The sequence below is a fragment of the Canis aureus genome, chromosome 1, assembly GCF_053574225.1.
Source record: "Canis aureus isolate CA01 chromosome 1, VMU_Caureus_v.1.0, whole genome shotgun sequence".
NCBI classification, from domain to species: domain Eukaryota; kingdom Metazoa; phylum Chordata; class Mammalia; order Carnivora; family Canidae; genus Canis; species Canis aureus.
This window is the reverse complement of record NC_135611.1, coordinates 101,073,036-101,084,513: the sequence shown is the minus strand read 5'-3', so window position 1 is coordinate 101,084,513 and position 11,478 is coordinate 101,073,036. Positions and strand designations below refer to the sequence as shown.

At 48.3% G+C, this 11,478-nt stretch overlaps 1 protein-coding gene across 1 annotated transcript; it reads left to right on the top strand.

Annotated features, from left to right (window-relative positions):
- Nucleotides 1-2,504: 2,504 nt before the first annotated feature.
- LOC144322467 (uncharacterized) lies at nt 2,505-10,462 on the top strand. Its single transcript, XM_077912577.1, has 3 exons — nt 2,505-2,759; nt 6,706-6,832; nt 8,067-10,462. Exons 1-3 carry the CDS (start codon nt 2,727-2,729, stop codon nt 9,551-9,553), a joined length of 1,647 nt encoding a protein of 548 aa, XP_077768703.1. The 5' UTR covers nt 2,505-2,726; the 3' UTR covers nt 9,554-10,462.
- The last annotated feature ends 1,016 nt before the right edge of the window (nt 10,463-11,478 follow it).

Here is an 11,478-nt window from a genome sequence, read left to right as displayed (position 1 = left end):
GGACCAGATGAAAGGGCACCAGAAGTAACATCTGTTAACATGACTTCATGGGCTTCCAGTCAATAGCATCCACCTTTTCTGGAGACCCCTCTTCCCATTAGGGAGTTCAGGACTTCAAGCATTAGCTCCCTGTTCTCCTGGGTGGTGCCACACCAATAAAAGACCTGTTTTTCTTCACTTTGGAAACTTTTATTGGCTTGCTGTGCATTTGGCAGATGAACTGTCCTTTGGTTTGGCTACACTCTCTTATGGACAGGATGCAGCCAGTATAATGTGGTCCTTGCTTCTGCCTTCTGGACCCTAAGGAAGGCACTCCAACCAAGCAGCACCCCAAACATAAGGATCTGGAAGCTAAGGCCTGTGTCAGTGTCACCAACCTCCTGGCCTTAATACCTTTAATACCTGCTCCAGTTCTCAGTACAGGAGACCCCTGAGAGTGGCCAGATGGACAAGGGACTACCGTCGAAGTCTTCACAGAGTTTTCTGTGGGCTTGGAAGAAGGATCTTGGGACCCATAGGAGAGATTCGTAGCTGAGCCAGCTGGCTAGCCATGGAACAAAAGGACCACGAACTGCACAGCAGTCCTTTAAAAGAATCAGATTTAGGTCTCATATATGTGGAAATAAGGAAGTGTGGATATAAAATGAGGAAGTGGCTTTAGGTTGTCCAAGATATATATTAAGTGAGAAAAGCATAGTGCAGATTGGTATACAAAGTGTGTCTTTACTTTTGCCACAACAAACAACTTTTATAAAAACAAATTGAATTAAGGACCCAGACAGAATGACACACACATGTGCAGACACAATTCTAAAAGGATAACACTATACAGTAAGCCTCAGCTTTTCTGTATATTTTTGTAATTCTGTCTACTCTGTCTACATTGTTTCTTTCCTCCACTGATACTGCACAATGTTTTCAAGAATGAAGAAAGAGTTCATTTTGGAGAAAATCTTCAGAGTGATCATTCTAGTCATGCATTCAACCTAAATATTCCTATTCTCAAGACATCACTGCTAAATCTTCTCTGAGGTCTTAACTTTTTCCCCATCCACTGATGTCTCACCAATGCTCTGGCTGCCACCACCTTTGAATCACTACATAGCCATTGGTAGTAGCTTTCTATAATTTTCATTTTGCAACTATAGTTCTGAGGTAATACTGTAAAACCAATTCTTCATGCAGAACTGTCCCTGCGGGGTGTCTGGGTGGCTCAGTCGGTTAAGTGTCATCCTTCCATCCAGGTTATGATCCCAAGGTCCTGGGATGGAGCCCTATATTGGCTGCTGAGAGGGGAGCCTGCTTCTTCCTCTTTCTCTCTCTCTCTCTCTCTCTCTCTCTCTGCCTGCTGCTCCACCTGGTTGTGCTCTCTTTCTCTCTGTCAGATAAAAAAAAAAAAAAAATCTTAAAAAAAAAAAAAAAAAAAGACCAGTCCCTGCAAGAGAAATGATTAATCACTTCCAAACAATGAGATGAAATCAGGGGTTTTTTTTTTTTTTTTTTAAGATTTATTTATTTATTCATGAGAGAGAGAGAGGCAGAGACATAGGCAGAAGGAGAAGCAGGCTCCTCAGTGGGAGCCCGATGTGGACTCAACCCGGCATCCCAGGATCATGCCCGGAGCCGAAGGCAGACGCCCAACCGCTGAGCCACCCAGGCGTCCAGAAATCAGGGTTTTAAGTACCCCAATTCTTTGGAAAAGAAGAGCTACCTTTGCATACATGCCCCATCTTTGTACACTGCAGCCATTGTTCCCTTCCAAAAAAAATTATTTTTTTTTTTGATGGATGGTAGCTTCATAAAAGGAACTAGGTTTATGCTAGGATGTAAAGTAAGATATTAAATGGATAAAAGTCTTGTTCAATGAATTAAACACAAAAATTAATAATTAGACTAGAAAGATGTTTTCTACGGATGCATTTCTTTTTTAAAACTTTTGCTTCAGGGTTGCCTCACATCCATTCTATATCTTCTCTGTCATGTCTCTATATGAAGTATTTTTGCCTTGTTCCTGACCAAACATACACAGACTAACAAAACTGTCTCTAATGCTTCTGGGTGTACTTGACTTTGACGTTACCTAGGTTCTGCTTCCAGGAACACATTTTGTATGTAAACGACTCTATAGAATGATATGTGCATTTCGATCTGTAGGTTTTGGGAGCATATAAAATATTTTTAGTTTGGGACCACGCTGAGCATCAAGGAGTCTGAAATAATGTCTCTAAACCACTCTCCAGAAATCCGGGTACGGATCATTGACGGAAGAGCCAAGCCCTTCTGGCCTGGGACGTGAGACCCCAATTGCCAGAGCCCTCTTGGGGGCGTGGCCTTTCCTCTCAGAGGTCAATGGGAGTGTCCTATCCTCGTCCTGTGTGTCTGCGAACTACATTACCCAGAAGAGCGCACGTCGATGGACTACATCCCTGACCTATGAAGGTAAAGAAAAAGAATCGTTTCTGCATATGCGCCTAAAGTCGAGGCGGGACTTCCGGCCTCATCCCCCTGGCGGTCTTTTTGCCTCTTTCATAGCTGTCCATCTGCTAATGTTCTGGAGCGCAGGTTCAGGGTCCGGGTGACTAACCGAGAAGGTGCTAAGGGAGCCGCTGTCCCCACCGCACAGACTGGGGTCCACGGCTCGGCGACGCCGCCCAGACTGCCCCGCACGGGGTCCAGGACAGAGACCCCCCAGCCCGGGTGTCCGTCCGCCCCGCCCCCCGAGTCCGATGGCGGCGGCCGCGCCCAGGGCCCCGGCGCAGGTAAACGCTCGTCCCCCGGGCCCTCCCCACCCAGACCCTCAAGGCCCGAGCACTGGGCGCCTGGTCGCGTCCCTGCGGCCCAGACCCGGGTGTTCCGGACAGGGAGGCGCCGGTGGGCGGGGGCCCGCGTTCTGAGCGCCAGCGCGCTGGCGTGCGGGAGCGGCCTGCAGGGGAGGGGCAGGCTGGGGCAGAGGCTGCAGGGGGCCCTGAGGCGGGAGGACTCAGGTCGGGGAACAGGGAGCGTGAGGCGGGTCATGTCAGAACTGGCGGGCGGAGTTGCGGTACCTTCGGGTAAGGACTCTGGATACCAGGAGGGGTTTTGTCCAAAGGAGAGACACCGTCTCCGTTAGGGATTTAAACTTTTCCCGAAGGCGGTTCAGTGGAAGAGTAGACCGGATGGCCTTGAAGAGGGCATTGAGGCCGTGGGAGGTTGGATCTTAGTTCAGGTGGCACAGTCGGCAAGAGGGGACACAGCATTGAGGCTCAGCCACATGAAGTCACCTGTACTCCAGGGCCAGGGAAGGAGACGGGAAACATGAGCCCAACAAACCCTGCACCCTTTCCCCCACTGCCAGCCTCTGCACAGGTTCCCATTGTGGCAGAGGGGCTCCCATTACACAGGTCGGTGGAGAATGTCGCAACCACTCACTGGCCTTGGCCACCACCCACATGATCTCTGGATTATGGTGTCCTGGGGCTTTTAAGTGTCATTCCCCCAGGCCTGGGTCTGGGGGTCCTGGGGAAACCCCAAGCACAGGGCCCTAAGTCCATGGCAGGCTTTATATAGAAATGTTCCTATTTCTGGCAACTGTTGCACCAGGAACTGGTTCCACGATATGCAGATGCCTAGAGGTGTAACTGAACCGAGAGTGTGCAGAAAAACACAGGTGTCCTTTTGGGATGCCTGAGTGGCTCAGTGGTTGAGCGTTTGCCTTTAGCCCAGGGCGTGATCCCGGGCTCCGGGATCCAGTCCCACATCGGGCCCCCTGCGGGGGGCGTGCTTCTCCCTCTGCCTGTGGCTCAGCCCCTCTCTCTCTCTCTGTGTGTGTGTGTGTCTAAAAAAAGAAAAAAACCACAAGTGTCCTTTTAGGTGGGAACAAAGAGCAGGGGGACAGGAGTCAAGACGAATGACTCAGCAGTTGGGTGTGTCTTTTGGAGGTGATGGGGAGGTGTGAATTGGAGGCAGAAAGTGATCTTACAAGGTCTTACCAGACCCCACCTCACTGCAGAGTGTAGAACAGACTGTGAGACAGAAGAAGGAAGGAAGATCAGGCTACTGCCAAAGCTCAGGTGAGAGTTAAAGGCCCGGAGTTGTGGTTTCAGAAAAGTAGTTGGATTCTGGATGCATGTTTTAAAAGGGGCAACTAGATTCTCTGATGAGGGAGGAGTGAAATATAGGACTCAGGGATAACCCCAGTGTTTTAGGTCTGAGCAGTTGTAGAAGTGGAAGGTCCATTATCTAAGATGAAGAATATAGTAGAAGTAATACTCTTTGTGGGGAAGGGGATGTTAGGAGCTTTGATTGAGGTAATTGACAGTCTGGAGTGTTTCAGAAACCACTGAATGGGTGCATGGTGGGGGTAGTTGTATACAGATCCAGGAGTCTGGGGAAGGGTTCAGAGTGTTCACGATTGGGGTGGGTAATTGTCGGGTTATGATTGTAAACCTATTAGGGGACCAGGTGCAGGAGAGTGGGGACTGTGGACTGGTCCTCTTGCCTAGGTACCTTGGTGATGGGTTGAAGCTTCACAAACACAAGTGAGGGGATCCCTGGGTGGCACAGTGGTTTAGTGCCTGCCTTTGGCCCAGGGCGCAAACCTGGAGACCCGGGATCGAATCCCATGTCGGGCTCCCGGTGCATGGAGCCTGCTTCTCCTTCTGCCTGTGTCTCTGCCTCTCTCTCTCTCTCTCTCTCTCTCTCTCTCTGTGTGTGTGTGTGTGTGTGTGTGTGTGACTATCATAAATAAATAAAAATTAAAAAAAAAAAAAAACACAAGTGAGGCAGGTAAATGGCCCTGAAAGGAGTGTGTGTGTCAGGGATAGGATATTCTGGCACATGGCCAAGGCTTCCAAGGCAAGGGTGGGCATGAATGAGGTGGACAAGGAGGCAAGAGATAACTGAGGCAAGATGTTGTGTAGACTGGATTGGGTGCTTATTCATCACTCTGTGCAGTCACCAGAGCCTTGTGAGGACTTGTTGGGGCCCTGTTTCATTCAGCCAGGAAGATAAGGTCAAGGGCAAATGGCAAATGTGGTCATTTGTGAGAGTCAGTAAGGCTTGGGGTCGACCACTGATGAAGCTAGCCTTTGAATGAAGGAAGTTGTGATTGCTTTGGGGAGCGGGGGGTGGACACAAAGTGCAGCATATGGTGGAATAGGGCCATGGTTTTCTGAGATCCTCATGTCTGAGGCAAGGAACAGACTCCAGAAGTGAAGCCTTCGTAGAAGGATTTAGGGCTGTGACTGCTAGTGGGCATCCTGGGAAGTCAGTAGCATTCAGTCCTGTTTGAATTTGCAAGGAGTCCTGTGGATGCTGTTGTCAGGTTTCAGTGCCAGGTCTAAAATTAAGTCCCAATATTATGTGCAGCACTGATGTCTAGAAACCTTGAGGATCTCAAATGGCCACAGTGCTGCTTCTCCTCCCACTCTGCTCCCAGAAATAAGATCTCCTAACCAAACAGCGTTTTTACCAAAGGGATCTGAAGCAGTTCCTGCTTATCCCTCTGTAGTTGGTTTCAGTTCTCTACCTGCTCATGGAGTTACTAGGATAAGTCAGCAGCATCTTCCCAGGGGAGACAGGAGGACCTCTTTCTTTTTTTTTTTTTTTTTTTTTTTTTTTTTTTTTTTTTAAATTATTTATGATAGTCACACAGAGAGAGAGAGAGAGAGGGGCAGAGACACAAGCAGAGGGAGAAGCAGGCTCCACGCACCGGGAGCCCGATGTGGGACTCGATCCCGGGTCTCCAGGATCGCGCCCTGGGCCAAAGGCAGGCGCCAAACCGCTGCGCCACCCAGGGATCCCTCTTTCTGTTGATATTACAAAGCTTGGGTCTAAAAACCACTAGCTGTTCACTCTTTCCCAGAGTGGAACCCCCATGTGGCCCTGTGTGGCTTGTGGCATCCTCCTCTCCCACATTGTGAATATGTATGGTTAGAAAAGTGCTGTCAATTTCATCTGTCCAGTGTTAGGTGTCTATGTTTGGCCATCCCTGTAAACCTAGCACTCAATCCCATCCTCACTAGTGGGGTGAAGAGGAGGTGATTGAAGTACAGTTATGTATAATTGTAAAGCCAAAGAGATGCCTAAGATATGCAGGGCAGTAAGCTGTTGGTAGCCATGGGCATATGGCAGTGTCTGGAAAAGTGGGAGATATGCAATCTAAAGAATGATGTGTACTTATAGAGGGAGTATGCCTGATGCCCCAGGCCCTGGTATTGAGAATTGCATGGTTTGTCCATACTAGGGGAATTGCTTAGCAGAAAGGACTGAGTGGGGTGCCTGGGTGGCTCAGTCAGTGAAGCATCTGCCTCTGGCTCAGGTTACAATCCCAGGGTCCTGGGATCCAGCCCCACATCAGGCTCCCTGCTCCGTGGAGGGCCTGTTTTCTATTTCCCTGTGACTATTATTCTACCTACAATGCTCTCTTTCTCTGTCAAATAAATAAATAAAATCTTAAAAAATGAAACGAAAAGAAATGAGTGAGTGCCTCTGTGCCAGACCTTTGTTTGATACCTTTTTATCCACCTGCCTTGTCTTGTCACTGATGGCCGGTGCCTATGATCAACGGGCCTGTGAGGAGACAGCGGCATCAGCAGTGCTGGGGCCTGGTTTCTCTTCTGTGTTGGATACTTAAGAGGAGGGTGAGTGAGGGGCAGGTGTGGAGGGGATGGATTGCCATTTTTTAGGGAAAGGCTATTTATGGTTTCATCTGTCTCCATCTTACAGGGCACTGTGACCTTTGAGGATATCGCCATGTATTTCTCCTGGGAAGAATGGGATCTTCTTGATGAGGCTCAGAGACACCTGTACCAGGATGTGATGCTGGAGAACTTAGCACTTATAACCTCCTTGGGTAAGACCCTCAACCCCACCTTTCTGCCCTGAACGATTCTCTCCCTTTTCCTTTTTTGCCAAGGGCAGGTCTGTCCTCCCATCATGATCATGGTCTCTGTTTCTTTCCCCACTTCCTCAAGTAGGCAGTGTACTGGGCTGGGCTGAGATGTGTGTGCACTGCTACTCCTTGAACAGCCCTGACACCAGCTACTCCTAAACCTCTCAGAAAAGGAACCGGGGTCAGGAGTGTTCCAGTCGGCCCAGGGGATCCCACTTTTCGTGCTTTCTCCCCTCCAGGTGACATTCAGTTACAAAGCACCTGAGTATCCAATTTCTCCAAAGGTTCCACTTTCTACTCTCTTCCTCTGGCTGACATATCCTCATTCCTTTTCGTGCCATAAATTGCCATCACTGACCATCACTGTTACATAGACCAGTTTGTTCTTGCAAGACCCTCTTTGGAAGTTTTCTTTCCTGTATGCTGCATGTGCTGAGCTGTTCTTGGCCAGTGCTCGGTTATCTCCCCAGTCTTTCTCTTATTAGTACTTGCATCATCCCAGGACCACGTAGTTGCTTGTCTTGTGGTTGTGGTGGAGAGTCCGTTGTGGTTCACACATTAGATACGAACCCAGCTGCAGCAAGATGGGCTCAGAGGAAGCCTGGCTCTGAACAGGGCTGTGTACACATAACACCAGAAACTTATCCCACATGACTGGTCTTTTGTTGGTAATGAGAATGGTCCCCACACTTCATATCTGCCTTTTCTTCCCCATTCTTCACACTTAGGTGACTAGTCAACTGCTGTTCATCGCTTATACTCTTACTTCCTGTCCAGGCCTAATCTGCACCTCTCTGGACTCCACATCTGGACCATTTTAGTCACTACTCCATTTAGGGTACTCTTCTCATTGGCTCCTATGTATTGTGTCATGAGGTGTATGTACATTCTTGAACTCTGGCCTCTCTTTCACTATTGAATTCTCCTGGGCCTGAACACACCCTTCTGCACAGCAGACTAGGTCCTGTTGAAAGTTATGTGTAGACCTTGTCTCTCCCCAGTGTGTTTCTTTCACCTCACAAATGCTCCTGTACCCCTGTTTTGTGATCATTAGTGGCCCAAGGCTGCTGAATTCAAACCTCAAATCCTGTAAACAGTCTTGTGGACTCATTTCTGGGTTTGTTAGACACACTTGTGTACCAGCTGCCTACCCATGAAAGTCACTGTGCACTTCACCAGCATTTCCTGCTTTCAGGTTGTGAGCATGGAGCAGAGGATGAGAAGGCCCCTTCTGAGCAGAGCGTTTCTGTAGAAGGAGTATCACAGGTCAGGATTCCCAAAACAGGTCTTCTTTCCCAGAAGGCCAACCCCTATGAGGTGTGTGGTCCAATCTTGAAAGACAGTTTTCACTTGGCTGAGCACTGGAAAACACAATTCAGTGAGAAACTATATACCAATGGGACACATGGGAAAAGATTCTATTTCAGTGAAAACCTTCATCACAAAAAGCAGCACGTGAGAGATCAGCCCTTTGGAAGCAACATAAGCAGAGCTTCAGTGGTGGTCAAGAGTTGCAGATTGCAAGTTTCAGGGAAGCTCTTTATCTGTGGGGAGGTTGGAAAGGACTTCCTGGCCAGCTCAGGATTCCTCCAGCAACCAGCCACACACACTGGAGAGAAGTCAAACAGTGGAACTGAATGCAGGATGGCCTTCCCCAAGGGAAAGACTCAACACCACTGGGGAGACTGCACAGAAGCTTTCAGCCACAAGCACACATTTACCCATCACCAGAGAGTCCGCCCTGGAGAAAGATGTTACATGTGCAGTGAATGTGGGAAATCTTTTAGCCATAACTCGAGCCTTATTAAACACCAAAGAGTTCACACAGGAGAAAGGCCTTATGAGTGTGGGGAATGTGGGAAATCCTTTAGCCAAAGCTCCAACCTCTTTCAGCATCGGAGAGTTCACACTGGAGAAAGGCCTTATGAGTGCAGTGAATGTGGGAAATCTTTTAGCCAGAGCTACAGCCTCAATAACCATCGGAAAGTTCACACTGGAGAAAGGCCATTTGAGTGTGGAGAATGTGGCAAATCCTTTAGTCAAAGATCTAACCTCATTCAACATCAGAGAATTCACACTGGAGAAAAACCTTACGAGTGCAGTGAATGTGGGAAGTCCTTTAATCAAAGCTCTGCACTCTTGCAGCACCATACCATTCATACTGGAGAACGGCCCTATGAGTGCAATGAATGTGGGAAATCCTTTACCTACAATTCCAGTCTCTTAAAACATCAGAAAGTCCACACAGGATCAAAGCCTTATGAGTGCAGTGAATGTAGGAAATCTTTTAGCCAGAATTGCAGCCTTGTTCTACACCTGAGAGTTCACACTGGAGAAAGGCCTTATGAGTGCAGCAAATGTGGAAAATCTTTTAGCCAAAGCTCTGCACTCCTTAAACACCATAGAGTTCACACTGGAGAAAGGCCATATGAGTGCAGTGAGTGTGGGAAGTCCTTTAGACGAAGCTCCAACTTCAGTGACCATCGGAGAGTTCACACTGGAGAAAGGCCTTATAAGTGTAACCAGTGTGGGAAATCTTTTAGTAAAAGCTCTGGCCTCACTCGACACCAGAGAATTCATACTGGTTTGGGCATCATAAATGTCTTGAATGAGAAAGCCATTAGCCAAAGGCCTTATTACCTCATTGATTACCACAAAATTCACATGGGAAAAACAACTTAGATGTGTAGCAAATGTATTTCCTTGTTCAGTATAACAACACTCAAGGAGATCTCTTTTGAGGGTGCCATCTGCCTAAATTGAGTCTCATACATCCAAACATCAAAATAAATTCCAGGTATGGGGACGCCTGGGTGGCTCAGTGCTTAAGCGTCTGCCTTCGGCTCAGGGTGTGATCCTGGGCTCCTGGGATCAAATCCCACATGGGGCTCCCTGCATTGAGCCTGCTTCTCCCTCTGCCTGTGTCCCTGCCTCTCTCTCTCTGTGTCTCATGAATAAATAAATCAAATCTTAAAAAAAAATTCCAGGTATGTTGAGCATAGTCCTGTGTCAGATTTTTATTACTGTTGGTTCTGTAGCAGCACCCGTTTACCTCTACCACCTGCAGATGTCCACACGTGCATCATTTATCTACCCTGACCTGTTCAGGGAAGTTAACCTTGGTATTTGCCCATTCACTGGTAAACGTGTGGGAAGCCAGAGTACTCATTCCTTTCTCTCTGATTAGTTAAGGCATGGATGGCCCAGTTGTGGTCCAGAGGACACCATCTGAGTTCTGCTGATGACCTGAAAAGTCACCTTTTTTAGGGATATTATTGGTCTGGTGACTCTTGTGATGGCATTTCTAGCCCCCAAGTCACCAACCCAGGAACAGCCTTCCTCCATTAATCTGATTTGTGCTATAACAAAGCCCTTATTGTGTAAGTCACCTTTATTTTGAGAGTTATTCACTCTATGGGATGGATTTGGAGCAACAGAAAGACAGGAGAAACAGCTCCTGTGAGCACCCCAATGTTTGTGTGCATCAGAGGGCTGGAAGAGTGGTAGTCCTCTCTCTGGTTTGGCTCTTGTTTGTGTTGTTGCCCCATGCCTCAAAGGAAATTACATTGGATTTTGTGGTTAAATTGTAGCCTGGGGATCCCTGGGTGGCGCAGCGGTTTGGCGCCTGCCTTTGGCCCAGGGCGCGATCCTGGAGACCCGGGATCGAATCCCACGTCGGGCTCCTGGTGCATGGAGCCTGCTTCTCCCTCTGCCTATGTCTCTGCCAATCTCTCTCTCTGTGTGTGTGTGACTATCATAAATAAATAAAAATTAAAAAAAAAAAATTTTAAATTGTAGCCTGGGTGGCAGGACATTTTGTGGTGTCAGAGCTCCCCCTGAAGGGGTGCAATGGTGACAACCTCCAGTACTTCTGGGAACAACATAAAATTGTTCTTTGGTTTGCTGGGAATATGGCATTGTGCTCAGCACTGGGGAAGAAATCTGTTCCCAGGTCCTGCAGAGGAGTGATGGACACCAATGTCCAGAATTCTGTGTGGTGGTGCCAGTGGCTGAAAGATTATAGGAGGAATCCTAATTGTACGCAAGTAGTAGATGAATAGAGAGTACAGGAGACTGCACCAAACTGGTTGAAATGTGCCTTTTTTAAAAGGGCACTTGTGGGCAGCCCGGGTGGCTCAGCGGTTTAGCACCTGCCTTCGGCCCAGGGCATGATCCTGGAGTCCCCGGATTGAGTCCCACATCGGGCTCCCTGCATGGAGCCTGCTTCTCCCTCTCCCTATGTCTCTGCCTCTCTCTGTGTCTCTCATGAATGAATGAATGAATGAATGAATGAATAGGCATTTGCTTGTTTCAGTCAGTATGGCTGTGAAAGATAAGCAGGTCCAGTTCTCAGATTCTCCTGAGCTGTGAGTCTTGTGTAGTTGAGGGACTTGTCAGGAAATAATCTGGGAGGTGGGGGGGCTGCCTGGGGGGCTCAGTTGGCTAAGCGGCTGGCTCTTGGTTTCCACTTGGGTCATGATTCAGGGTTGTGAGATCAAGTTCTATGTACAGATCAAGTCTCAGTATGGAGCCTGCTTGGGATTCTCTCTCCTCCCTGTGCGCTCCCTGCCTCCTCATTCACACTTTCACATGTGCGCTCTTCCCCT